Source organism: Sparus aurata, chromosome 22, assembly GCF_900880675.1.
Source record: "Sparus aurata chromosome 22, fSpaAur1.1, whole genome shotgun sequence".
NCBI classification, from domain to species: domain Eukaryota; kingdom Metazoa; phylum Chordata; class Actinopteri; order Spariformes; family Sparidae; genus Sparus; species Sparus aurata.
Genome location: NC_044208.1, coordinates 18289101 through 18314668, shown reverse-complemented (window position 1 = coordinate 18314668; position 25568 = coordinate 18289101). Strand labels below are relative to the sequence as shown.

At 43.9% G+C, this 25568-nt stretch overlaps 1 protein-coding gene across 6 annotated transcripts in view; it reads right to left on the bottom strand.

Moving 5' to 3' along the window:
• Positions 1-25568, bottom strand: part of syne1a (spectrin repeat containing, nuclear envelope 1a) — a 130121-nt gene that overhangs the window by 27902 nt on the left and 76651 nt on the right. For 5 of the 6 annotated variants that reach the window (XM_030404807.1, XM_030404806.1, XM_030404809.1 and 2 more), the window contains 32 exons: positions 24567-24893; positions 23935-24087; positions 23532-23699; positions 22659-22835; positions 21295-21441; positions 21001-21126; positions 20693-20869; positions 20282-20547; positions 19952-20108; positions 19473-19871; positions 17635-19239; positions 16885-17222; positions 16612-16756; positions 16089-16307; positions 15063-15346; positions 14731-14896; positions 14437-14592; positions 13922-14074; positions 13160-13342; positions 12827-12964; positions 12344-12529; positions 11619-11741; positions 11332-11514; positions 10196-10339; positions 7759-7983; positions 5543-5683; positions 4323-4436; positions 3951-4112; positions 3309-3503; positions 3020-3193; positions 938-1129; positions 108-239 (listed from right to left, as the gene is read on the bottom strand). In XM_030404807.1, the coding sequence (XP_030260667.1) occupies positions 108-239; positions 938-1129; positions 3020-3193; positions 3309-3503; positions 3951-4112; positions 4323-4436; positions 5543-5683; positions 7759-7983; positions 10196-10339; positions 11332-11514; positions 11619-11741; positions 12344-12529; positions 12827-12964; positions 13160-13342; positions 13922-14074; positions 14437-14592; positions 14731-14896; positions 15063-15346; positions 16089-16307; positions 16612-16756; positions 16885-17222; positions 17635-19239; positions 19473-19871; positions 19952-20108; positions 20282-20547; positions 20693-20869; positions 21001-21126; positions 21295-21441; positions 22659-22835; positions 23532-23699; positions 23935-24087; positions 24567-24893 (7455 nt within the window). The remainder of the gene's footprint in view (positions 1-107; positions 240-937; positions 1130-3019; positions 3194-3308; positions 3504-3950; positions 4113-4322; positions 4437-5542; positions 5684-7758; positions 7984-10195; positions 10340-11331; positions 11515-11618; positions 11742-12343; positions 12530-12826; positions 12965-13159; positions 13343-13921; positions 14075-14436; positions 14593-14730; positions 14897-15062; positions 15347-16088; positions 16308-16611; positions 16757-16884; positions 17223-17634; positions 19240-19472; positions 19872-19951; positions 20109-20281; positions 20548-20692; positions 20870-21000; positions 21127-21294; positions 21442-22658; positions 22836-23531; positions 23700-23934; positions 24088-24566; positions 24894-25568) is intronic. The other variant, XM_030404808.1, reaches the window with a different exon arrangement.

The following is a 25568-nucleotide window of genomic DNA, read 5'->3' as shown; positions in this document are numbered from 1 at the left end:
ACATACAGCATTTAGGTCAGATTTATCAGAAACTGAGTCATTTGAAATGATCAAAATATACTCAATATGGGCTTGGTGAATGTAAAAACTATGCAATAATTTCTCACCTTCTGTCGAAGAATGTTTTCATGGTGCTGCTGTGTGCGTGTGGATCTGGCCTGAGAGAGCCAATCCTGGACATTAGGACTCTGGGACAGAGTTGAGTCCGGCTCACTGTCCTCCTGCTCCTGCAATGAACCCTGCAAGAAAGACAGAGGGACTTCAACACTCACTTAAAAAAACTCAATTAGTAAACAAATATTTTGTATCTGCTTGTGATTTTGCGGAAATATATATCATACAGTATACATGTATTCTAAATTGAGATTGTTGGCAACATTTGAAATAGACTCAAACAAATAAGTTGTTGTAGTTCCTATGTGTGGAGTGATTTTATGAATGAATGAATGAATGAATGAATGTCATTATTTACCAAAGAGCACATTAAGGGAAAATCATTTTCAGTGTATTTTGAGAGATAGAAGAAAATTGAGTTGATTTTCTCAAAAAAGACAAAACCACAGAGCAAAAGGCCAACATGTTGTGTCATCAGAAACACACCTGATGTAGTACATCTAGTGTTAGCATGTGATGAGGTAGCATCCTTTTGTCTGCTGTCTGAGGCCCATTGTGAGACACACAGGCTCTTGTTGTTCCATTGTGGAAAACAGTGGACTTTTATGAAGGAACATGACGCGACCTTTAGTATTTGCACAATACTACCATTGATACGGTTACACAGTGTCACATAATGCAGCACAGCACAACCAAAATGGCAAAGAGGCAGTGGGGAAGGAAGAGCTGGGAAATGGAAAAACATGTGGGAATGCGTAGGGAGTATGAGAAGAGATTAACAGAGATGGTGAGGAAACAAAACACACATGACCTCTGTTCACACCTGTATGTCAACTTGTTTGTCCTGTAGCATCTGCTGCAGCTCCATCAGGCTGTCTTTGAGCGAGTGCAGTTTTAAGGTGAGTTGCTCCGCCTCTCCCTTGGTCTCAGCCCGACCCTCCAACAGCAGGCTCTCGCTGTGAACGGACAGCTCTGACAGATAGGACACTTTCTGCTCGATCTCAAACAGCATGTTCTGGAAAAGCAAAGTTACACAATATATCAAAAGAACTACAACCTTATTTTTTAAGTAGCTACCTGACAGTTTGCCGTAACCTGCTGAAAAAGTGCCTCATGTAGAAAAAATAGTTAAAATATCCCTCAAGTTACTTGATATATGTATATCTCATTGTACTCTTTTTCGATCTTATTAAGCTTTATATTTTGTATTTCCAGTCCTTTTCAGCATATCCTACTCACTCTTTCTCTAAAATTTCCCAACAAGAGGAACAACAAAAAGAGAGACCCTCCCTTTTTTTGTCCAGAATGTGTGTGAAAAGTAGTGCAATTGTATGGCAGTGGATGGGGAATAAGGTGGTAGCCCCGTCTTTCACACAAAGACACAAGGGCCCTTGGTAGAGATGGGGAGGCCTTTCTACACAGCACAGCTTTGTCGACATTACAGAGTGCCGCCATGTAACTCTTTTCCATCTATGCAATGTTTTCACCATGTCATTTACTGGGAGATGGAGAGCCCTTGTTTATTCTGTTTACCTGTGTGGTTTTTCAGACAATAGCTTTCAACAACTAACACAGTTAAATCAGCCAAACAAACCTGAGGTGCAAACATAACACTATAAATATCAAATAACACATAACTTTTAACATTGGCTGACAAAAGCTGTTTATATTTCATAATCCTCTTCTTCTCATCCCATCAGTATTACGGCTCCCTCTCCGCCTGAATTGCTTTCTCTCACCACTATTCCTCGATTCATCTCTCTAAGTTCCTTTATCCTTTCTCACATCTTGCCAAACCACTGGATTCATACTGCAATAATCTAGCAGACAGTTTTTACCGCCTGGAGAGATGAAGATCAATATGGGCCGGACCTTTAGACCTGAGCTCCACAGGAACCATATGTGAGCTGTAATCAGCTTACTGTCTCTCAGCTACAAACACAGACTTTAAACATTGATTTTCTTTGCCTTGGCCACAGAATTTACTATTTCAGTATTTACTACTGAGAAACCAATTATGGTGCAACATAGGATGAATATTTAGATGTTTATTTAAATCAGTTTTGATGTTGAACAGTGAAACTAATGCTTTTACAGAGTTCCCATAAGACTGAATTTTAATGAATATATTAATGTAAATGCACACAAAAGCATGTCTTGGGACTAAACAAAAATCAATGAAAAGCAGTCTTCTGGATTAGAAATCATTGACCTTTTTTCGAATTAGTGGGAAAGACACTATACCTTAAAATGTAAACAAACATCTGAGCTCTTTTCTCAGAAGAAGATTTGTGATTAGAATATTATTACCTACTTCAAAAATGTGAAATAATCTTTACAAGCCACAAGTGTGGATCATTGACCACTGCTCCCATGTATTCATGCGTGCTAATAAAGGTGATGTTACCATGGAAACAGGATAAGTGGGGGTACACCACTTGGGCTGGTGAAGGAATGTCTAAGGACTAATGAGGAGGGTAATCAGAGAGAGATACATGGTCTGAACCTAATCCTAATCCCAATGTCTTAATCCTAAAAATGGGTCAATTCATTGGACAACTGAGGCCTCCCATTCTGTTCTGAACTGAGCAGTTTAGGCATCACTAAAATAGTAACAGTAATATAACACTGAAGGAATGAATCCAAGGATAGATGCTATTTATGGAAACAGTGATGCAGCCAGATACTCTTTGATAGCCCACTCTTCATAAAACAACAGCATACAGACTTTCATGCTGCCCCTTGTGTGGTTATTGGAATTCAAAAAAGTTGTCTTTGGATGTGACAGTTTAGAAAAAGTTTAAAAAGATGCACCAAATTGCCATCCTTGGGAATCTTCATGAACCAAACCCAAATTCTTTCAGAACAGCTGAGCCTTTGATGAAAGCAGAAATGTAAATCTCACCTGACAGTCGATGAGCTGCTCCTCCATGTCCAGGTCTTCATTAAGGGGCTGAAGGGCAGAGCTCAGAGTGGCACGAGTGCTGAGCAGCCAGTGGTCGAGCTCTTCTGCCTCGCTGTGGTAACGCTGCAGTGCCTGCTCCTGGCGCTGCTCTTCTAGCTGTTCACTTAGTCTCTCCTGTAGAATTCAATGTGACGGACATATTAGATTCAGTGTGTGAGGCACAATGTAAATAAGAATGAAAGTATGCAAATGTAAGAGATGTAAATTAATAGCATATTTGAGTGCATACCTCCAGCAGCTGCCGTTTACCAGAAGCCTTCATTCGAATGGTGGCCATCCTCTCTCCCAGCACGGTGAGAGTAGACTGCAGAGCCAGCTGGTCGCCAGCCTCCCCATCGCTGTCGCTGTCTGCCAGCTCCTCAGAGAAACACGTCTGTAATTCACCGATTTCATCCTGCAGCATCAGGATCTCATCCATCAGAGCCTGGAGGGATAGAGATCAGAAAAGTGTGAGAAATAAAGAAAACAGCCAGACAAAAGGGAGATTTGAAGAAGGTGGCATGAGGGAAGAGTAAAAGACGGTTTGTCCAAACTGCCTGACAGTAGCCTTACAGAAAGGAACTGTATTCCGTCGCTGTGAAGCTGGCAAAGCAACGGAGAGCAGTGCCATGCAGTCTGTGCAACCATTACACCGGCTAGTGCAATATCAAACCCCTAAGTCATTCTCTGTTCTCTCAAAGAAGGCTTGTCTTTTGTCAGCTTTGTCTTTTCCCCAAGAGATTTCTTCTGTCTGCCTTTTAACTTATGCTTAACATGTACTGAAACTTTGAATGTTTTTAACTGTGGTGCACTCAGTCCTCCTCTGTCTCTCTCTATCACAATCACAACTTCCCCAATATCTCTGGACCTCTATGTACCCCTTCTCTCTCACCTGGTGTGCAGCCATCTGGCTCTCTGGGCTCTTGCTAGGCTCCAGGCCCTCGTTGAGCGCCCCCTCGATGGACTCCATCTTAGTGGAGATGGACTGGAGGGACTCCTGATAATGCTGCTGCCGCTCCAGAGCCTCATACAGACTTTTCTGTTTCTCACTGATCTGTTGTAGAAAAGATGAAAAGAAAAAAGTGAATGATGGCAGCTGTGGACGAAGAGCTGGGGAAAAAATTACATTTTTTTGAATGTAATTTCAGTTGAAGTTACAATCCCAATGATTATAGGCTTGCCAAAGATAAACTACTGTCTGATTTTGTTGTAACTGTAAAAAATAGCGTCCCAAATTCTAAATATAGTTAATGATCTCACGTACCACATTCTTGAGTGTTTCCCAGGATCTCTGTAGATCATCCAGGTTAGCAGCACTGGTCTCCATGGACGGGTCATAGAGCTCCTGGAGGGGCGCTCTGCTTAGTGTGCCTCGACCCTGTAGCACAAAAACACAGTGAGTGTTGGTTTCGACTGTATGACCGAGCGATGTAAAGTATATACTGGCTGCAGTGATTCTGATGGTCACTGAAGATGGCGTGATGGTTCTGCTGTGTCTTTATGTCAACAGACACGCTGTCAACAATGAATATGAATATTTTTAACTGAATTGCTACCTAAACTCAGTGTCCCTTGAGCTAATGGTTATGGTAGTTCCTGATAATGGTAAATTAGGTCACCCACAAGCTCACATACTTCCATAGAAAGTATATGGTCCAAAATGTAAGAGTAGTAATCACCATCTATGATCTGTGAGTGACATCTGTTTTGTTCGTTGTGGGACGTTTTTGCTTCAGCGGCGTCTGGCAGAGGTCCCTTAACATTACTTTTAACTCTCTCCAATGATACTTTCCTTCCATCACTTTCCAACTGCCTTTGACTTCATTGATTTTTGCCTTCTAAGCTCACTGACACATCGTGAGACAGAAATACGTAATCTACATTTCAAAGTGATAGCTAAAAAAAACAACTATGACCTTTGCTGTTTCTCCCAGAACAACAGACAGCTGCCGTTTCACCATCCAAAGTCTGAGGTTACACTAAAAAGCTACTTTCTGTTTATACAAGGACACCTTCTCCTTCGTAGCTCAGCAAAAAAAGCAAGTGGAAAACAAAATTACTTCGGCAAAGTAAATCTGCGAACATAATGCGGAAACAGGGAAAGCAGGGGCAGCACAGCAGCTTTCCAGCTGTTTCAAACCTTGATTGTGTTGATTGTGGTGATGACGGAGAGGTCACTGTTTGGTGTTTGGGGTCAGGTGGTGGTGATGGGATGGGGTACAGAGTTAGCATGTCCATCTTGGCAAGTCATTCAGGCAAATCATTTTCAGTCGATTCCACAGAAGATGTTTAGACTACATATTTGGTTTGTGACTTGTAAGATGGACATTTTTTGCTGCTGCGGTAAAAGTGGTGGTTTCTAATTATGTAACACCATGAATTTCAGGTGTAATATGTAAATTGGACAGTGGTAGTATGGAAGGCGGGGCAGATGAGGTAATGCTGGAGAGCTTTCAGAGGTGACCAGGGTGGGGTTTGCAGTACCTGGTTAAGAGGAGCGTCAGCGTTAGCCCCCGGGGAGGGGGAGCGGCAGGCAGGGGGAGAGGAGACCTCGCTGTTGGTGCCCTCCTCCCCTGACTCCTCCGTCACAGGGGAGAGGAGTGTGTGGCAGCGGCCGGCTGTCATCTGACCACACCACACACATCAAACGCACATCAAAAAGAAGCAGGTGGAGGAAAAGGGTGGGGGACCAAACAGAAAACGCCCAGATCAAAGGAGTGAGGAGACAGAAGGAGAGAAAAATGAAGAGAAGAGGAGAGAGCATAAAAATTAATGGGGAAGTGCAGGTTAGGCAGATTGCAGTGAGCACATTGCTGATTAATTAGATAGGGAGTAATCAAATAACACTGACAGGAGACCAGCCGGATCACATTGCTGCTACTGAAATCAAACACGACGGTGCATTTGCCACAGCACAGCATTAAAGAGACATAATTCACAGTAGCACTGCTCTGTGCTAGCAAATGGACAAACGCTGGATTCCACTGGCAATAAATGAGCCACTAGGATCTTTAACAGGATACATCAGGGGAAAGGAATGACCATTACCAGGAAATAGAACATCACACATGCAGTCAATTGATACAGACAGACACTGCTCACACCACACATACTCATACATACAGTAGAGTTGCACTTTCAGAACCACAGTCATTTCCTTTCCATCACAGACACACTTCCCTCGTAAGTCGCATCCAGTCGTTATCCTTATCACAGACACGTCTTCAAGCTTTCTCTTATATCAAAGCTATTTTTTTCCAGCAACATTTCTCTTAAAAAACTAGAAAAGAAACACTCTTATCATCTGATGCATGAGCACAACTAAATAAGATATTAAAGCTATTTTCAAGGTGACTAAACTGATTAACAGTAAGAAGAAGAAGTCCTAAGAAGTCCACAAGAAGACCAAGGCCCATACCCTAAGCATAGCAACTATGGCATTGCTAACAGAGACTGGGATGTTAATACAGCAGCGGCAGCAGCAGCTGTCCTAAAAGTACTGTAGCTCAGTTGTCTGTGTGCCTGCATGCTTCAGTAGAGAGGCAGAGCTGAAATGTGAGCCAAGCCCTACTGGGCTGCTTTTTGGCAGTTAATGCAGAACTTGGCCGACTAACTCAGGACCTTGTTAAACTCATAGGATTTTTTTCCCGGGCTTTATGATGCAACAGAACGCAACGAAAGGCATAGCACACCGGCATGCGTGGGAAACTCAGCGGTTCGACACAGTGACATTAGTTAGAGTACTGTCACCAGACTGTGTACCAAATATGTTGAACAATAACAAGTCAAGGATATCAGCAACCTTCCATACACAATGACTTAAGCTCGGCTCGCACACAAAAACACACTCATGCAGTAATATCCTGTTTCCTGGCCTGCTGAGACCAAACACACCGCAAACAGCAGTGATAGAGCAAAGATGCAAAGAAATCTGAATTGGAGCAGAAAGAAGCAGAGGAAGAGGAGACGGTGAGGCGGTTTCTTATGTGCGAACACGTACAAAAAGTGAATGATCAAGCCAAGGATGACATACTGTAGTAGAAGGCAGACAGATTTAGGCTAATATGAAGCAAAGGGAAGTGACACAGCACTATACCAGCACAATGGGACATAGTCAGAATAGTAATACTTGAGGTATACGGAGGATAAGGGTAGAAAGCTTTCTGTGTTATTTCTGTCCAGTACAAAATCAAAGAGAAATAGAGGCAGAGGAGCAGGATAATAATAGAGAGAGAAAGCCTATTCCGAATCCCAGGTTCTTTAATGCTTACCTGTCATGGACCATTGAATAGGTGCAGCCCAATTGAAGGTTAAATAATAATGCAAGTGGCCTACATTTTGAAGTAATATACTGTTGTTAACTTAAATTGCGCAGATGTAACTCTGGACACAGTTTCTTGAAAATTACAGTAAGAGTACTTAAGAGTTAAAGCTGTTATCCTCAGACATCCTCGAATTTAGGATAACTTTGAACCACTTACATTACTGTGTAATTAACCGTGCACACCCTTTGGAAACCCTAAAAGGACCCCTTTGGGTTCAATGTATTCCACTCTGACAACCAGGCGTCTAGACAGAAATGACAAGTGATAGATGCTACACATTCTGACAGACCACATAAACATGGACCACACAGCCATGCAGTATGTACATGTGTGAGTTTGGGGGTGATTGCGTCCACAAAAGGCTTTGCCACTCACCATGACGACAGAGGGGTGTGCTGGAAGCTTGTTGGATGGAGGGGTGATCGCCCCAGCACCGGGCAGCTCCTCATCACTCAGCTCGTCCATGCCGTCCGAGAGGCCCTCCACCTCACTGACTGTCAGGAGCATGGTGGCGTGTTTGGCCTTCACCGTCAGCATCTTGCACTTGGAGTGGAGCGAGGCGATCTGCTCCTGGTAGCCACGGATCTTCTGGGCCAGCTCCTGTCAAAACATCCCCCCGCAAGACAGAAAACACCACCACCCCCAGGGTCAGGAGAGTGTGGTTCAGTCCACAATGGAAGATCAATAGTTCCTGGTTAAACAGGAGCCTGAAAAAAGGGGGTGGACGTGTCGGTTCAGCTTTGAATGTGGTGCCGGTGTGAGGGTAGTAAGTGGAGTGGAAGCATTCTCTTCTCTCCCCGGTCTCTCGCTTTTGGCTTCACAGAGTGTAAGCATAGAAAGAGAATAGCACTGCCTCACTCTCTCCCTCTCTCTCTTTTTTCCTCTCTCTCTCTCTCTGTCTCTTCTGTAGCTCGGAGCCAATCAGAGCAGCACAGAGGCGGGTGACTCAGACCAGTGGTGAAGCCAACACACAGGATGTTTGGTTGAGAGAGAGCGAGACCCTCGCAGAAATAGTTCAAAATCCCTCAGACACTCCCTCTCGAACACATACACAAATGGCAAGAAAAAACAGGAAGTGATCTCACTGCATGCACCCCCCCTTCCTCCGCCTGCCGCTTCCCTCCTCCACCAATCCTCGCGGCAGATGCCTCACAACAAAAGAGAGCCGTAAGGACAGAGGGAGTGTTCAGGGAGCAAGAATGACATAGAGGGTGTCAAATTACAGCAATGGTATGGGTCCAGCCCCTCCTTTCCTCCTCCTCCTCCTCCTCCTTCAACTCGCTCTCTGTCCCGCAGATGGCCAATGCACTGATAATCAGGTCATGTGACTATCTGGGCCAGTGGAGTTGCAGCTATTTGCTCAGCTTAGAGATCAAACTCAGACATAAACACATTGACGTGGTATGTCACTCTGCAGCACCGGGGAGACTGCAGTAGGAAGAATATATCTACAAACACCAGGGTTCTATGCTCTCTGTCAGGTACTGTAAGCAGATCAGATCTTCCAGACACCACGCAGAGGAAGTTGAAATTTAATTAAAAGGAGAAAAAAGTGCTGGGGAGATTTGATCTGTTTCTCTGCAGGTCTTCGCCTCTCTCAGTCTGCCACCCCCCACTTTTCTCGATCTTGCTCTCCGCATGGGAGATCAAACGCACTTACTCAGCAAAGTGCAACTGCAACTGAAAGCATCGGCTAAAGTAATGCAGGTGAAAACCGTCTAACCATTCACACTGCATCAAAACAGGAATCTCTACGTCGATCAAATTTACATGTACAATCAGATAAAGGAGGAATGTGCCTGAGTTGGGCACAATTTTTCCTAGAATGGCGCTGTGTGATGGCACTGCTCTGACAACATAATGTTAAAGAGGGTTTTATGGGTTTTATCTATAAATTCTCGGGTTCCCGGTAGTTTTACATGGACATTAATGCATTTTGGAATCAAGACATAAGGGGGTAAAAAAATCCATATTGAACAAGGACAGCAAATGCACAATAGTGGGAAAGTGACTTCCTCTTCAGTTAAAATAAAGTCAGATTCCGTCATAATTGTTGGTCACAACTACTCTAAGATATACAGTATATTTCTTGCTGTATAAACTTCTCTTTTTACGCTTTTTTACAATGTCATTAAGTACAGGAAATTTAAAATGAATTAAGCCCCTGTGTTTTTTTGCTCTTGGCTGGCCTCATTAGACAAGCCAATTTTAGACATTTCATTTCTTAAATGTCAGATGAAGTGCCCTCTGAGGCAAGTGCTATCCTGGTTTTTAAACATTTTTTTCTTTTCTCTCTAAAATCTATTTCAGCATGTAAAGATGAACTGTAAAGTCTAGCAACATAGCTTCAATGAAATAACTCTTTGCGCCAAAGCATACAATGATATTCTGATGAACAGAATTCTTCCACCCTTGTAGCAACAGTTGAGAGAAGCCCCTCTCCTGCTTTATAATGACAGACCTTGATGTATAAAGCAGGTCCATAAAAGAAGTGGTTTTCTGAGTGGTGTTAAAGAATTTGACCGGCTTGCACAAAACCCTGACCTCAAATCCATCCAACAAATTTGAGATGAACTGCGTGCTCGGAATTATTGCATAACATCAGTGCCAGAATTCACTAATACTATTCATGGCTGAAAGGGAGAAAATCCCTGCTGACAGGTTCTTTTCGAAAAAGCCTTTATATAGCAACAATTCATGCCCATATAGTAAAAAAAATCACTTATGATTGTAATGCTCGTCTGTTCATCTAGTTTATTCATGTATCTATTTCAATAAATATATGAGAGATGGAGAGTTTGTATTCTCTTACCTCATGGTGGTGTATCTGAGCCTGAAGTTCCTGTATGTTATTGGTGGAGACAGGCCGGTCTTGAATGATGCGGTGAGCCTCTTCTATTAATCTCTGGAGGTTCTTCACTTCCTGTTCATACTGCTCATACTGAACCACAGCCTCCTGGGAAAGGTGAAACATAACAAGGTGAGGCTGAAAGTCTTTTGGAAAAACAATAATAACATGTGTAATATATTACTGATCTCCGATGGGAAATGATGCTGCCTCCCTCCCTCAGGGAGGTCGAGGTTGAGTGCCACCCACTGAAGTCCACTGAGAGGACAATTCTTTCATTCTTAATGACACAGTACTTTCATGATATTGATTCCTGTGTGTTCCTGAGTGTTTTAACATTAATATTCCAGTGTGACATCTGTTAGAAAAGTTTAAACATGCAGTATTTCCAAGCATATATGAAATGCTAACACTGAATGTCATTGAAATCAGCTGACATTGGAACAATGAAGAAAGTTCAACACTTTTTAAGGCTCTTTTTCTCAATACTGTGTTTAAGATATGAATAAAGCATATGCAGTTAATCTCAAATATGATCCTGAGCCAAATCTGACAGACAGATTCATTGCTAAGAAATCCAGGCATGTTTACTTAAAATGGTGATTATTTAGGTGTTTGTCCTCCAGACAGTTTATGAAGGTCACCTGCTTCCTCCTCCAAAGACTAATCTTCACTACAATGAGCTTAAAAGCAAAATCAGCCCAGAACCAAAGGATTGGAGGGTAATGCTGGTCTGATGGGGGCTCAAAGAAAACACCTGAGAAACATTCCTGAGAAAAGACCTGTTAGGACACTGCAGCAGAATTCAGAGCAATACCAGCAAGTGGTATGATGATGAACTACATAACTCTTCTACCAAAGCAACAAAAGGAATGAGGATTATAGGTTTATATTATGTAACTTTACAGAAATTACATAGTTTAGGGAAAAAAAGTAATAAACAAAATGTAACACATACAAACGCTTAACACTAGGATATTCTATCACACTGGTTGCTAATATGACACAGTAACAGAATTATAGCTCTCAGCCCTGTCATTTGTTGTTAAGTTTGACCTAATATTTGACAGCTGATCATCAGAATTTGCACTGCCCTCTACCTGCAGGATGTTGCACTGCTGGATGGTGGTGTGCTGTAACTGGCTGGCCTCTTGCTGCAGACTCTGAGCTGTGCGGCAGATCGGCAGGCTGGCCACTACTTCCTCTGGTAGCCGGAGGGCGCTCTGACACTGCTGCACTGCTGCCACCTGCTGCTTGAAGCCCTCCATTTCCACCAACAGACGCTGATGAACGAATGAAGAGAGATGTTGGAGAGAGTAAGGAGGATAAAGTAATACTGTCCATAATGCCTTATAAAGCAATAACACTGATTTTAATTATGCGTTACCTGTCTCTGAGTGAGCTGCTCTCTGAGGCTGAGTCTGTTGAGGTCTGGTGAGGCAAGCGTGACTTGGATCTGGTCTACAGCAGCATGGAGGTTCTTCACCTCAGCCTCCAAACGCAGCATGTCCTGAAGAAAGACACAGGCACGTCTAGTAGGAGCAACTAATACTGCATGTCTCTTAATCGTACAGTACAATGTAACTTTTATACAAAGGAGGTACACATAAAAAGGCAGGTATCTCTTTAAAACAAATCTCTTAATTTGCACATTCATAGTGACCTAGATGTATTCCATGTCAAAGGAAATTTACTTTCCAATCACAACAAATAAACGTTGTACTGTGTCTTCTTCAGGCCCAGAAAAAAAAACAACTCACAGGAGGAATTGTAAACACATTTCCAAATACACAATGTTATTAGCAACAATCAGCAGCAGACTGTCATCTGGGCACCAGCTGCATGGCAATCAGATTAGTGTAACAGATAACTGCTGCACAAAATAAAACAGTGCATTCCATTATAATGGTGTAATTCTCAGGGATTGACCTCAAGGGGGCACTGTTGTGTTATAGCTCTGGCATACTAGCTCACAGCTCAATGGATGTAAAGTGTTTGGATTATTGAAATGAAATTAGCGACATTCCTCCATGAAGAAAATGTGATCAGAGCACCCTAAAACAATCTAGGTGTGAAATATTATTGATTCCTGCTGCCTGAAAGTGAATTTACTTTTGCTGCATCCTGGAGACTCTGGAGGCGAATCTTGGCACTTTGCTGCAGCTCCTCTGTGCATCTGCTGAGGTGTTTCACCTGCTGGATCCACCCCTCCGTCTGCAACACCTCCCCCAGCTGCCCCTCCCTCTCCCCCATTGCTTCCAAGTCACCATGGAGACCCCGACACTCCCGCAGCAAAGCCTGTCACGACAGGAAGATAAATTGCGAGTCAAGTAGAGGAGCCGTTTATGCCGTGCAATTATACTAATTAAGGCCGGCCATTACACTGTACAGCATGTGACATTTCACTGAGAAAGCAAACAAGGATGTGAGTCTAATTATCTGCAAATTTGTGGGGTGTCTTCAGATTTACAAGGTTAATAATCATTTTTAAGGAAAAATAAATATACAATAAAATCAGAACCCAGTGTTTTGCAGAATTTTTCAGAAATCTTAAAGCCATTCCAACTACCTGCTGTGTGACTCATTAAGACTCACCTGGTGTGCTCGAATCTGCTCCTGCAGCTGGGACGCTGAGCTCCAGACAATACTACCAGTGACCAGAGCCTCTGCCTTTTCTGACCATCCCAAAATGAACGCCTTCATACCCTGATATTCTTCCACCTGTCTCTCTGCCTGCCCGCGAGAGGGAAATCAGAAAGACTAGAGAGTTACCGTGGATAAAAAAATGAAGAAAACACCAAACATTCTCATACAGAATCACCTGATATTACCACAACATTTGTGGCAACAATTTAAAAGATATATGTATTAGTTGTTCCAACATGGAAACAACATGAGTAACTTTGGTGGACTGAGTGGACATCTCACCTTCTTCAGTCTATTAGCCCTGGTCTGGACCTGCTGTGTGGTGTGGCGCTGCACCTCTGTCAGTTTGGCAACAGCGTCGCCCAGCTGCTTACACAGCAAAGGGTTCTGCTCACCAAACTCCTGCACCGCGACTCCTAACTCTGCCAGAGAGCGACCGCAGCATTCACACTCTTCACAAAGAGCCTGTAAGAAAGGAGAGAAGAACAAAGGGTCAGGCACAAAAAGGAGGAAAAAACAGGAGTTAAATTCACTCTTGCCATAAGTTCGATTGGAAGATTGATACCACTTTCATTGTTTGTGAAAAAAGGTATTAATCTTCAACAAGAAGTAGATGAGTATAAAGTCTAGAAACAGGGTCAAGCAGACAGCCAGACTCTATCCAAAAGGTGTCTTGTGTGTTCAATTTGTACAAAAATTAGTAAAACAACAAGTTGCAGTGATTAATTAGCTTGTGTGAGCTGGTAGGCTGAACAGTTAAAAAAAATGACAAACTACTCCTTTAACTACACAAACTCCAGGCTGCAGATGGGCTGAGTAGTGAGAGAAGAAAAGAGTTGGGGGGACAAGAAGGAGAACAGGAGGGAAGGGGCTCAGACTCCCATCTGAAATGCTCCTCTCATAAGTGGGTCAGTGTTGGAGGCAGAATTCAGTTCATGCCATTCCAACTCTCACACACTCATTAACCTCAACATCTGCAAAATGAATAGCCAATTTAACAGGGGTTAATTGCTTGTTAATTAGTCAATCTGTCTGGTTGATTACTTTGGTCTCTTCTTTGGCCTCCTCCAGGTCAACACCCTTGTCTTCCAGTTTCAGAGTGATAGTCTTCAGCTTCATCTCGATGTCCTGGAGTCTGGAGCCGAAGTCCTCTTTCACATCTCTTGTCTGTTGCACCTCCCTTTCCCTCGCCTGGACCTAAAGCAGAGGGCAGAAATACACACAATTCATTGTACTGTCAAACACTAATATACTGTAAGCCTTTAAACAGTGCTATTATGGACATTTCAGCATAAACTCTCTGGAGCCCTGCAGCAGGAAAGTCTTACAACAGGCTGCATAGTGGAAATCACACAAGTGGATACAAGCTTAACTCTGATATGAAATTATTAAAAGTGTGGTTTTGTTCAGTAAAAAAAAATACATTCAATATTGTACTTAACACAATAAACACTTAAAACAGTCAGCATTTCAGGTGCTCTATTGTATCTATTACAAACCTATTAAACACCCATTTGACACAATACAAAATGTTATAAACTGTAGCCAAGAGAGGTCACCTGGTCTTCAGCAGAGCCCAGAGCCAGAGCCACCTCAGCCAGCTGCATGCTGAGCTCAGAAGGCAGCCCAGCCTGGAGGTCCTGGTACTTGGACTGCTGCAGCTCTGTCATGCGCTCCACACTCTGACGCCTGCTGATGACCTCGCCATGTGCAGTCTACAACACAAACAACATCACATGACCAGCTGCTAATCACATTCTGTTTATGATATGACACATGTATTTACCAGAGTTCTTAGCTATTTAGATTTGTCCTTATTTGTAAGGTGTGTGTGTGTACCTATAGTGGCCTACCTCTAGTTCTTGCAGCAGTGAATCCAGGTCTGCAGTGGGACTCAGCAGTAGGCCTCGAGTATCTTGGATCCAGCCTTTGACCAAGCCCAGTTCTTTCTCAACCTCTTCTCTCTCCCTCAACTCCTGGTGTACCTGAGCCCTGCTGCCTCGTACCCTCAGTACGAGGCTAGACAAGACAAACGGATACAAAAATACACCACTTTTTAAATCGAAATGGGATATTCATTTTTTCTGGTCCCTTTTCTTCACATTTTGACATAACAGGAACAATATATTTTTATTCCCTTCAACTGACTGGCTGTAGAACAACTTGAATAGCAGCACAGGCTCACCTGTCATATTGCTCCTGCATGCTTCTGATCTCTTGTAGGCAAGGTGTCTCTTCATGTCCATTCTCTGCCTTTTTCTCCATCGTCTCCTCCTCCTCCTCTCCTCTGAGGCTGCGAGTGTGTTGCCCCAGCAGGGCCAGGATGGATTGCTCCCTCTCCACCTCCAGGCTGAAGGAGTCATGGTACTCCAGCAGGCTCTGAAGCGCCGCCCTGGTGGCCGCCTTCTCAACTGTGCTATCAGGGACGCGACTGTGGAGGTCTTGGGACACAGAGCGCACCTTCTCCATCTGAGGAAAGTTTAAAGATTCAGGTTCACTTGATGCAGCAGATTTATGGTTTCACGTTAAGTATTAGATACTTTAAATATTTTCGGTTCCGTTAAATTAATCCATTTGCGAGCGAAATATTACATGTATTTGTGTACATGGTATTTTTTATTTCAATAATATCTTTAAAAGTGTATCTACAGTGCACAGCGTTCCCTGTGATAGCCAAAGGCAGACATGAGAGTTTAGAGACATATATGTGCAGAGAATGACATCATGTCCTGTAGAACAAAGGGGCCATAGAAAACCAGTGGACAACAGGGAATGTTCCACATATGAGGAAGTGACCACCATTTCTTACAGTTTGACCTATTTTCCTTTTTAGGAGCAGTGCTTTGTGGGAGTTCTTGGGAGCTGACAGCATTCACACTTGAAATAGGTCGGAAGGCGGGAAAACGCTTCATGACACAGTGTTTTGGCAGGAAGAAACAACTGGCCTGAAGCCTGGAGTTACATCACAGCACACCAACTGGTATTCAGCTGTTTCTGTATTTGACCCAAATCTGTAGAAGCAAGAGCAATTTTTCTACACTTGAGTGTAGGCTGAAAGTGTCATGTGAGTATAAAGTGGTTGGTGTACACTGTAAATATTCATTATTGAAGCACACTCACCACACGCACAGTGTGCACTTCTGTATGCAGAGCAAACACCCACACAACACTACACCCACACAACATCACCAACAAATGTTTATTCTCTTACCTTCTCAGTGAAGTTCCTCCACTCCCTCGCAGTGTCCTCCAGTGCTCTCTCCTGAGCTCGGGCCACACTGCGTAGCCTTGTCCACCGTTGCCACAGTGACGAAACGGAGTGGCTGGTGACGGCTTTGCTGGACTCAGAGATGATCTGCTCTAACTCTGTTGCGTTTTCTTTCAAAGCATTTAGAGGCAGCTCCAGCAAGTCGATGTGAGCCGCCAGAGACTGCAACCAAAAGATGACAGCAGAGGTCATATCTTCTCAAATATTCATACAGTAGGAAATGAAAACGATCCCATAAAAGAAACAACTTTGTAGACGCACCAGAAGTGAAGAGGGAATAATGCACAAACAGCCAACTGTTTAAATATTAATAAGCATCTGCTACCAAGAACAAATGTTGGAATTTCATATAAACATAATGGCCACATAAGACACAGCACATCTAAGATAGATGATTTCTACAAACACTGTATAATCCTTTACTGCACTATGTTTAATGTTTTATAAATTTAAGACAGTGTCCCACCTTGTATCTCTGACATTTTTCTTCTGCCTGCTGGATACTGACAGCTTTAGCTGTAGTGAACATGGCCATCCTGCTCTCTGCGTCATTCATCTGTTCAACCAGTGTGTCTTTCTCATGTTGGAAGGAGGTCCAGAGAACTGCACAACTGAGAAAATCACACAGATTACAGACTACTATTTAGGGGATTTATTATCAGAATATGCATCATATGGACTGCACATTCCAGCTGGGTATACATATGTTGCTTGGCTCCACATTAACACTAATACACACCTCTGAAGCAGCCCTCTGTAAACATCCAGTTGCTGTTTGACCTCTGTGTTTCTCAGCTGCATTGTATTGACATTTTCTTGAAGTCCACTTTTCGCTCCCGCTTCAATAAAATCCTCCAACAGAGGACCCAAACTCCTCAGCTCCCCTAAACCAGATGTGAAGTTATTTTCCTGGGCTGAAATTTCCTCCAGGTCTCGCTCACAATCTGTGTGGTTCTCAAGCTCCACCCCCAAGATGCCCCTCTGGAGCACGGCAGCAGCAGAGTCCAGCCATGTCTGCATGGACTGAAGAGATAAGTGGTGCCTCTGGACCAGGGAAAGCGCTTGATCCACAGCCAACTAGAATATGCAGAAGGTGATTTAATTAACTTTAGTTTTTGCTTCATTTGAACATACATTTCATCACACAGATGTGGTCAGAAAAGTACTATGTCTGCATTTGTGTAATAATCTTAGTTACTTCTACTTAATACATACAGTAAAAGTGATATTTGAGATATGGTTTTCTAAGCACATTAAATCCCCACAATAGTTATAAAATAATAATAGCATAAGTACTTATTCAAACATCATGGAATCTCTTGGACTGCCTTTTAAATGTTTCAGCTCCCCCAAGCTTATGAATATTGATAGAACAGGAGAAGAGGAGACTACGAATATTCAGTGGGTTTGAGCCATGAATGCGAAGTTGGCGGTGAAAAATAAAAATTATAGGATTAGATTGTAATTCTTAAATAACACACCCACGTACCTGTTTTTGGCTCATTTCTTGTTGAACTTCAGCTCCCAGCTCTGCTAGCTCCCCTAGTTTCTCTTCTATGTGGGCAGGAAGAGTTTCTTTCCTACTACAATATCTTTGTTTTTCTCTGCTACACAAGGCATCTCGAATCCTCAATATACTTTTCACTTCCTCTTCCATGATCTTCAGTTTGCACTCTTCCTCATATACCCTCGCAGTCTTCACCTCTGAGAGGGTCAACGCTACTTCAAGTTCATCCTTGATAGTCCTCAGCCATTCCAACATCTTCTGAGTCTCCTCTGCGAAGTCTTCATTCTCTCTGACCTTCATTTCACTTTCTTCAACAAAACCTTTTACTTCAAAACGTAAAGACTGCAGTGACTCAAGCTGCAGCGTAGTTTCCTGAAAGGCAGCAGGATCAAACTTCAGGCGAAGGCCTTTAGTTTGCTGATTACATTCTTCAGCCTGAGAGCTCACACAATCCAGACTTTCAAGCAGTGAATACAGACTTGTGATTTTATCTGTGACACCTAGTTTTGTATCTGGCTTAAGTCTGGCCAGCTTCTCTTTCACGGACTTAAACTCTGAGTCCAACTTGGTGGACACTCTACCGTGTTCAACTAGTGTTTTCAAGCATTCCTCTAAGTGTTTAATCTTCTGATCATTTGTCCTTTTCAGCGTGTTATGGAGACTGACCAGCTGCTGTGTCTCTTCAGCTCTGTATTGCTGACCCCTACTGAGAAACCCTTCATTCTTGCCATGCAGTTCCCTCACAGCAGGGCTGACATGGAATAAACTTTCATCAATACTTCTGTGTTCGTTAATTAGACGAACAAGCTCCTCCTCTCTACTACTGATAGTCTGCTTCTCCAGATTGTCAAACTGCTCCTGAAGCTCCTCCAGTGCATTACGAGTTATATCAAAGAAAGTGCTGAACTCTTTTCGCTCTAAGATTATTTGCTGGACTCTATCTTTTTTCTCTTTGGCTAGAGCTAGGATGGCGTTGTACTGCTGAGGCAGAGCATTGAGCCTCTCATCTAGGTAGCAATGATCTATCTCATTCAGAGTAGGGAGGATCTCCTGGCCTATTCTTTGGACGATAAGCAGAAGGTTCTCGTACTCTGAAGCTTGTTCCAGGACATTCTGAAAGTTAGACAGTTGTGTTTGCAACTCCGAACTGTCGTCAATGTTGCTTAAATTGATTTCAGGGAAGGTGATGGCATCCGCTCGTCTCAGCCAGAGGCAAGTCTTATCCAGGTCGACCTGGAAGTACTTCCGGGAGGTTAAGGCTTTCTCCAATTCTGTGAGACGCTGGGTCGTCCTCTGGAGAGCGGCTTCGAAAGCTGCCTGTAGCTTCTCAAGTCTTGCCAGGGTCTCTGCTCTCTCTTTGTCAGTGGCATCTCTTTCTAGCTCTCGCCCTTGTACCCAGAGAGATGCCAGCTCTCTCTGGTACGCTCGTAAACCACTCTTGACCCCCCGACAAGCAGCAACCTGTTTGGCTAGGTCCTCGGGGAGAAGCGCTATGTGGTCATCTATCAAAGCCTTCCTCTCTTGTTGCTGTACCCAAGACAGTGCCCTTCCCAAGCCTTGAAGGAATTGTGTTCTCTCTGTGAAGGCCTAGAGAGGAAAAATTAAAAAATGATTAACAAACTTTTAACAGCTTGAAATTGAATATTCTTCTGGCAGCACAAAGTCTAATCACTAATAACATAGGGTTATTTCACATTTGGTTTCTTGGACTACCTGGTTTCCTGTTTTCACTATGTTTTTAACAGATCAGAAGAAAGTTCATTCCTTAAGGACATAATTAATATTTTCCTCACATCCAGTGCAAAAATCCAGCTGTTTACCTTACTAAGGTATTTCCTCCTTTGGGCCACCCGGGCCCCCAGAGCCTCCACCTCAGTCTGGGCTTGTTCGACAAGCTCCTGTAAGCCTCTCTTCTCACTCAGACCCAGTCTGGAAGCCACAGCCTGGGCCTCGCTCACCGCCTGACCCAGCAGCTGCTGACGGGCCTCCAGTTCTACGCACACGCTCAGGTGGTCAAACAGGAAACTCTGGGCCAGATCGGGGGGTGGGCTGGTTTTCAGCGCAGAGGTAAGAGCAGGCCGCTGCTCCTCCACCCACTCACGGGCATCCCTTAGCTGGCTTTCAACCCGGGCAAGATCCTCTAGTGTCTGCGCCGAGTCCTGGATCTTCTGCTGAATCAGGGCCTCCAGCTGGGACCACCGCTGCTCCAGATGACCCACCTGGTGAAAGGCAGAATCCTTTGTAAAACTAGAAACAGTACTCTTCTATAACATGAAGAGCTTCAAGAATAGAGCTCCACCTGTTGCTTGACCAGCTCCTTGTCCAGCAGGCTTAGTCGAGGCAGAATAGCTTGTCTCTGGTCTCTGAGGTCTTCTAGAGTTGCTCTCTGTTCCTCGAGGTCACATGAAAGCTTCCTCAGAGCCTCGAGATGCTCACTTGTGCTCTCTGTGTCCGCCCTAGGTATGCATAGGCATAGGTTATGGGACATCTGATCTCTGCAGTTATACAGTCATTGTCTTTGCAGAAATAAAGTGAAATAAATGTAAGACCAGAGGGACTGTGTGTATAAACAGTAAAAATCTACATGCACATAAAAAAAAGAAGCAACCGCCACAGAAAAGCTTGATACCTGGCAAGGTAGTCCCATTCCCTGGATACTTGGTGGAAAAGTTCCTCCACAGCAACAACAACTTCCTGGTACTCCCCACTTCTCTGCATGTCCTCCCCCCTCTGGGCCTCCAGTTCTTCTGCCCGCTGGCCCAAGTCCATCCAGCTTCTCCTTAGTCTCCTTATCTCTTCCAGGGCAGGAGAGACCTGCCCATCTGTCAGCCTACCAGTGGCATCATTCAAATGGGCTACCTCAGACTGTCTCTCCCTAATCTGCTGAAGGAATTCCTGCAGGAAAGATAATGAATATTCAGTCACACAGAACTCGAGTTTGAGTGAATTCACTTGATGAGTCTAACATTTGGAATTAATTTTACAACAATACGGAGTTGCTGTAGAGTTAACTAAGTCAGTATACAAAGCAAACACAGACCTGTGCCTTGTCCAGCTGGTTCTGTGCAATCTTGGGCTCCAGCTCTGCAGGTCTCCTGATGAGGTTCTGAAGTTGCTGCTCTGTCTCTCTCAGCAAGACCTCCAGATCTGCCTTCTGTTCCTCAATGTCCCTCCAGCTGTCTGCTACCTCCTCACAAAGAAGCATACGCTCCTCAATCTAGACGCACACACACAAAAACAATGGAATTAATTCTTCAATTATTTTGTCAAACTATTCAATTTTAAAAGCAGAACAGCTGCCTACTACAGCTGTAGACACTGAAACTGTCTATGTTAAAGCTAACAGACCTGTAGTTTGACATGCTGGATATCTGCAGCGGTGTCCCTGACCCTGCCCTCGGACAGGTCACATGCCGAGCACACAAGCTGGAGGTAAGTGCTGGCCTGTTCCTGGAGCGCCCGCTCCTGCTTCACCTGCCAAAGAAGGGTCTGTTAATGATTCTATGACTTTATTGACAGATGTAGATATCTGCTCATAATTCTGGTCAGTAACAATGTGTTTAAAAGAAATACAAGCATTTAATCAGTTATGATGTCCATAAAGGCCTTTCTTGGTTAAGGAAAGGGTTGTGGTTTACTGACCTGATGTAGCGCCTCCTCCAGGCTGAGAGGATGATGTGCAGGAGGCTCTGGTTCCTCTGAGACAGACGTTAACCAGGTCTGGCACTGCTGCAATGTATCTTGGAGACTCACATGTCTCTGTAGCTCATGGTCCAGACTCTGATACACCTGTAAGACACGGACAGATGCATTTCAGTGCTATACGTCTGGATTGAACAATTTGACTTCCATATTGTAAACCTTTAAGGAAATCAAGCCAAAATGTCTCCAAATCTTTGCTGCCAACAGCAAAACACACACATGCTATAAACACAAATATAAAGCTATTAATAAAACTGTTACCACTGTGGGTGGAGACTGCTCGGCGGTATGGCTTTGAAGCCAGAATTGCATGATCAAACATGGAGACACATCAAATGATAAAACCCGAACAAGTAGGCAGTTATGCAGTGTTGTATTTGACAGGTGTTGAATGTGGAGGCGTCCATGCCCTCCAGGGGAGAGCGAAACAGCCAGGTCTGATTGACAGTGTTAATATGAGAGCCCGAAAGAGGGACGGAAAGGGGGGTGCAATGTATTGGCAAACTGCCCAGTGTATTTGGCAAAGGCTAGAAGGTTGGCAAAGTGGCAAATGGCAGGCAGGATATTAGAGTTGTGTTGTGCTGGGACACAGTTGGCAGCCTTCGTAACACTGGGGGCGCAGTTGTAGAGAAGCCAGCAGCATAGTGGTAAAGTGTGGCTGGATCACACAATGCCAGATTGGATGTGCAAGTGCTGGTGGAGGTGGTGTCTTGGGAGGTGAGCTATGATGACAGAGGAGAGGTTGCCAAAATGACAGAGTGGGGCTGGATTAGAGGGCTCGCCAGATCTACTGAATAGTGGCGTGTGACCATTTTTGGCTCAGGCATGAAAAAGGGGAGTTGACAGGGGATATGCGGAGATTAATATGGGGAGATTGAGTCAGTGATTTTGGCTGGTGGGGTCTGCCTGAGTATGGCTGCTGTTGAGCTCCACTTTGGCAGCCTTAATTGGTCGTGCCCCCTTCACTGGCAGTGAAGGGCTGTCTTGAGAGACGGGTTTAAGTGTCAGAATGGGTTGGGATTAAGTGGATGCTGAGGCTGTTGGAATATTAACAGCACTAATGTGGGGAGCGTGTGTGTCTGCGCATGCATGTGTGGTCACATTCGGGGCTGGCAATGCAAGTGTGCGCGCATCCAAAGCACCAATATGTCTTACATGTCTTACATAATAAATGTGTACAACCATTTCACTACTTCCAATAAAGAGTACGTGTCTATCTCATCTTCCCATCCCTCCTTCCTCCTTCCCCTCCACCTCGTCTGCTTCCCCTCCCTCCCTCTTCCCATCTACTCCTCCTCACTCACTCTCTGCGCTGTGCTACAGATGGCTGAGTAGCTGTCTCTGGTGCCTTGCTGGTGAGCCTGGACCTGCTGTCTAAGCCTGCTCTGCACGCGGTCACTGCAGCCTTGTACCAGGTGGGCTCCTCGCTCCTTCAGGGCTGCCAAGCGGTCCTCAAAGCCCGCGATTTCCTCCATGATGGCCTGTGGACAAAGTAACAAATAGGAACATGTTAGAAAGATGCCACAGGAGGTCAGATAAGACTGATTCCACATAATGAGGACTCTTGTTATTGAACAGGCTTGAATGAATGACCTTGAAAGATAAAAGATTATGACCGTTATGACAATGAGCATACCTTTCCCACAAATGTATTTTGTCACACCTTTGCTTTAAATAAAACATTTTACACTGTGTTGTGTGCCTGATGTAATATACGTCACTCTTACATGAAAAAAAAAAATAACATTACCAGCAAGTAATTAATGGAAAAACATTATTAAAGACAGACAGACAGACAGACAGACAGACAGATACTAGTGATCCTAATAACTTAGAACCATATTGTATGATTTAACCTCCCAAGGGTTATGTGATGTTTTATCAAAGTAATGATTATAAAGCAAAACGGTAAACAGATATATGGTAACGGCTGAACAGCTTCAGACATTTTGCTAAACAGACCTGCTCAACAAGCTTAGCGTTACTAGATGTGTGAAGTGCTCCTTCATTTTAATAACACAAACAAATAACTGCTCAGCAATACCAAGTAGATGAGGGGTCAAAGTAGACACAAGTGAGCAATTTAGCATTCTAATCAAGGCCCATTGATTGAGCTGGATAATATGCTACACAACTCAGCAAACAACAGCAGAAAATCAAGGGATCTGATTGGTCACCTTGTGCCTGGCCAGCTGCTGAGTGGCTGCCTCCAGGCTGCCGCCCACAGTGGGATCAGGAGTCACCATCCTGCTGGACATCTGGAGCAGCCAGCGCTCCACTTCCTGGAGCTCGTTGTGGTAAGCTTCCTGTTCCTTCACCTGGCCTTCCAGATTCTCCACATGGGCCTTGACCAAACAATGCACAAGATGTAAGCCCACACACAGCAAACAGACAGTTTTGCATGCCTTTAATCAATGTTTGTTTTGTTGTAAACAGTAAACTATCTTGTCTGTATTGTTAAAGAGTTACATGTAATCCATAGGTGTGATGGTTACGAGATCATCTACTAAGTTTCCTGCAAGGAAAGACTTTTTCCTCTCTGTATATCATAATTACTGTTTTCTGAGCAAAGGTTCTCACCATGGCAGTATTACAGAGGTCAGAGTAGTCTCTTTTAAGTCTGTTCATTTTGTCTCTGATGGACGGGTAGTGGACAGAGGCCAGCAGAGCATCTCCTTTCTCCACCACTGACCTGATGGATCCATCATGGGACTGAACCATCTGCAACAGAGCCTGGAACCAGAGACATGCAACATGTTTCTTTCATATCATCCAATGCAGAGTAAAGACCATCCTTAGTATATGTGAGTATGTTTTGTGAGTTAGTGTGAACCTATTTGATCATTGATCAATATTAACTCCTGCATGTTTAAGTGAATATTTTTGTCAATGGATTCTACTGTACTATCAACCATTTTCCAAAGCATACCATAGGCATTTACCAATATAAATAGCAATGGTATACTTTGGAAAAATGATCAGTAGTTCTGTAAAGTATATTCAATTTTGTTCTGGAGTTAATGGGCAAAGATCTGCAAGGACACCCATGTGGTCCATTAAGGTAATAATATTCAAGGCCTTGCTAACCATTTGGACCCACCAAATTAAAATATTACTGAGCGTGGCATTAATGCCTTACTCTGCAGGGTCGCATTTTAAAACTGAATAAGGTCTGATAGAAAAGAATGAGAATTACATTGCTGCTGCTCTACCTTATACTTAGCCAGCAGTGCTCTCCGTTGGTACAGTTCAGCCTTGGGCTCCACCGGGGTGCTGAGCAAAGCTCTGGTCTCAACCAGCCACTGGGCTTGAGCCCTATACCGATCCTGGAACTCCTTAGCTAGCAGTAACGCCCGCTGTAGAAAGCTGTGTTTCTGCCTCAGACCACCTGCGAGCTCCTCCAGTTGGGCAAGACGAGCCTCTACCTCCCCCCCTAAACTCTCAGCGCCAGCCTCGTTCAGGAAGCCCGCTGCCTGCTCAGCCCGCTCCCGCAGTGATTTCAGGAAGCTGTGCCCATGTTGGAGCTCAGACTGGAGAGTCTGAGTGAAAGAGAGAGCAGATATACATGTCAGCATGGGTGACTCTACAGTGTTATCAATATTACTTTATTTAAAAAAAAAAGAGCTTCAACCAGGGTATTTTACAAAAAGCTGAGTTAAAGAAGAAAAGGGTAGAAGACTGCTCCTCTGTATTAGTTGATTATTTAGTTGAACCATATACGCTATGGATGAGGAAATCGTAGTTTCCTTGACTTTGAGGTTAACATTCAAACACAGTATTACTGATTTCTTTATCCTTCACCTCCACCCAAAGCAGCCTGACGGTGTGTTTGAAAGGCTTTGAACCCATCAGGTAGGCTGACACCTGCATGGTAAGATGTGGAGAGGACTTGGAGGTCAGGTGTGGAGAGACCACAGTGAATAATATGAAAGGACGACCCAATTATAAGGACCCTTAACAGGCAGCAGTAGCTGCAGGGGTTTCCAGGGCAACCACAACACACACACCACACACACGCAGACCTCTACTCGATGGGACGCTATCTAGCTTTCATCATCAGTCTATTATTGCCTGACTAGAGAGTGGCTTCACACTGCAACAACCTCAGACCTCCAGCTACTGCTGTTGATAATATAACAAGACCTGTGTCTGTGTGCACACGTTCATGTTTGCTGCTTCACATGAAGCTCCAGGCACGTTCATTACTCCAGTTA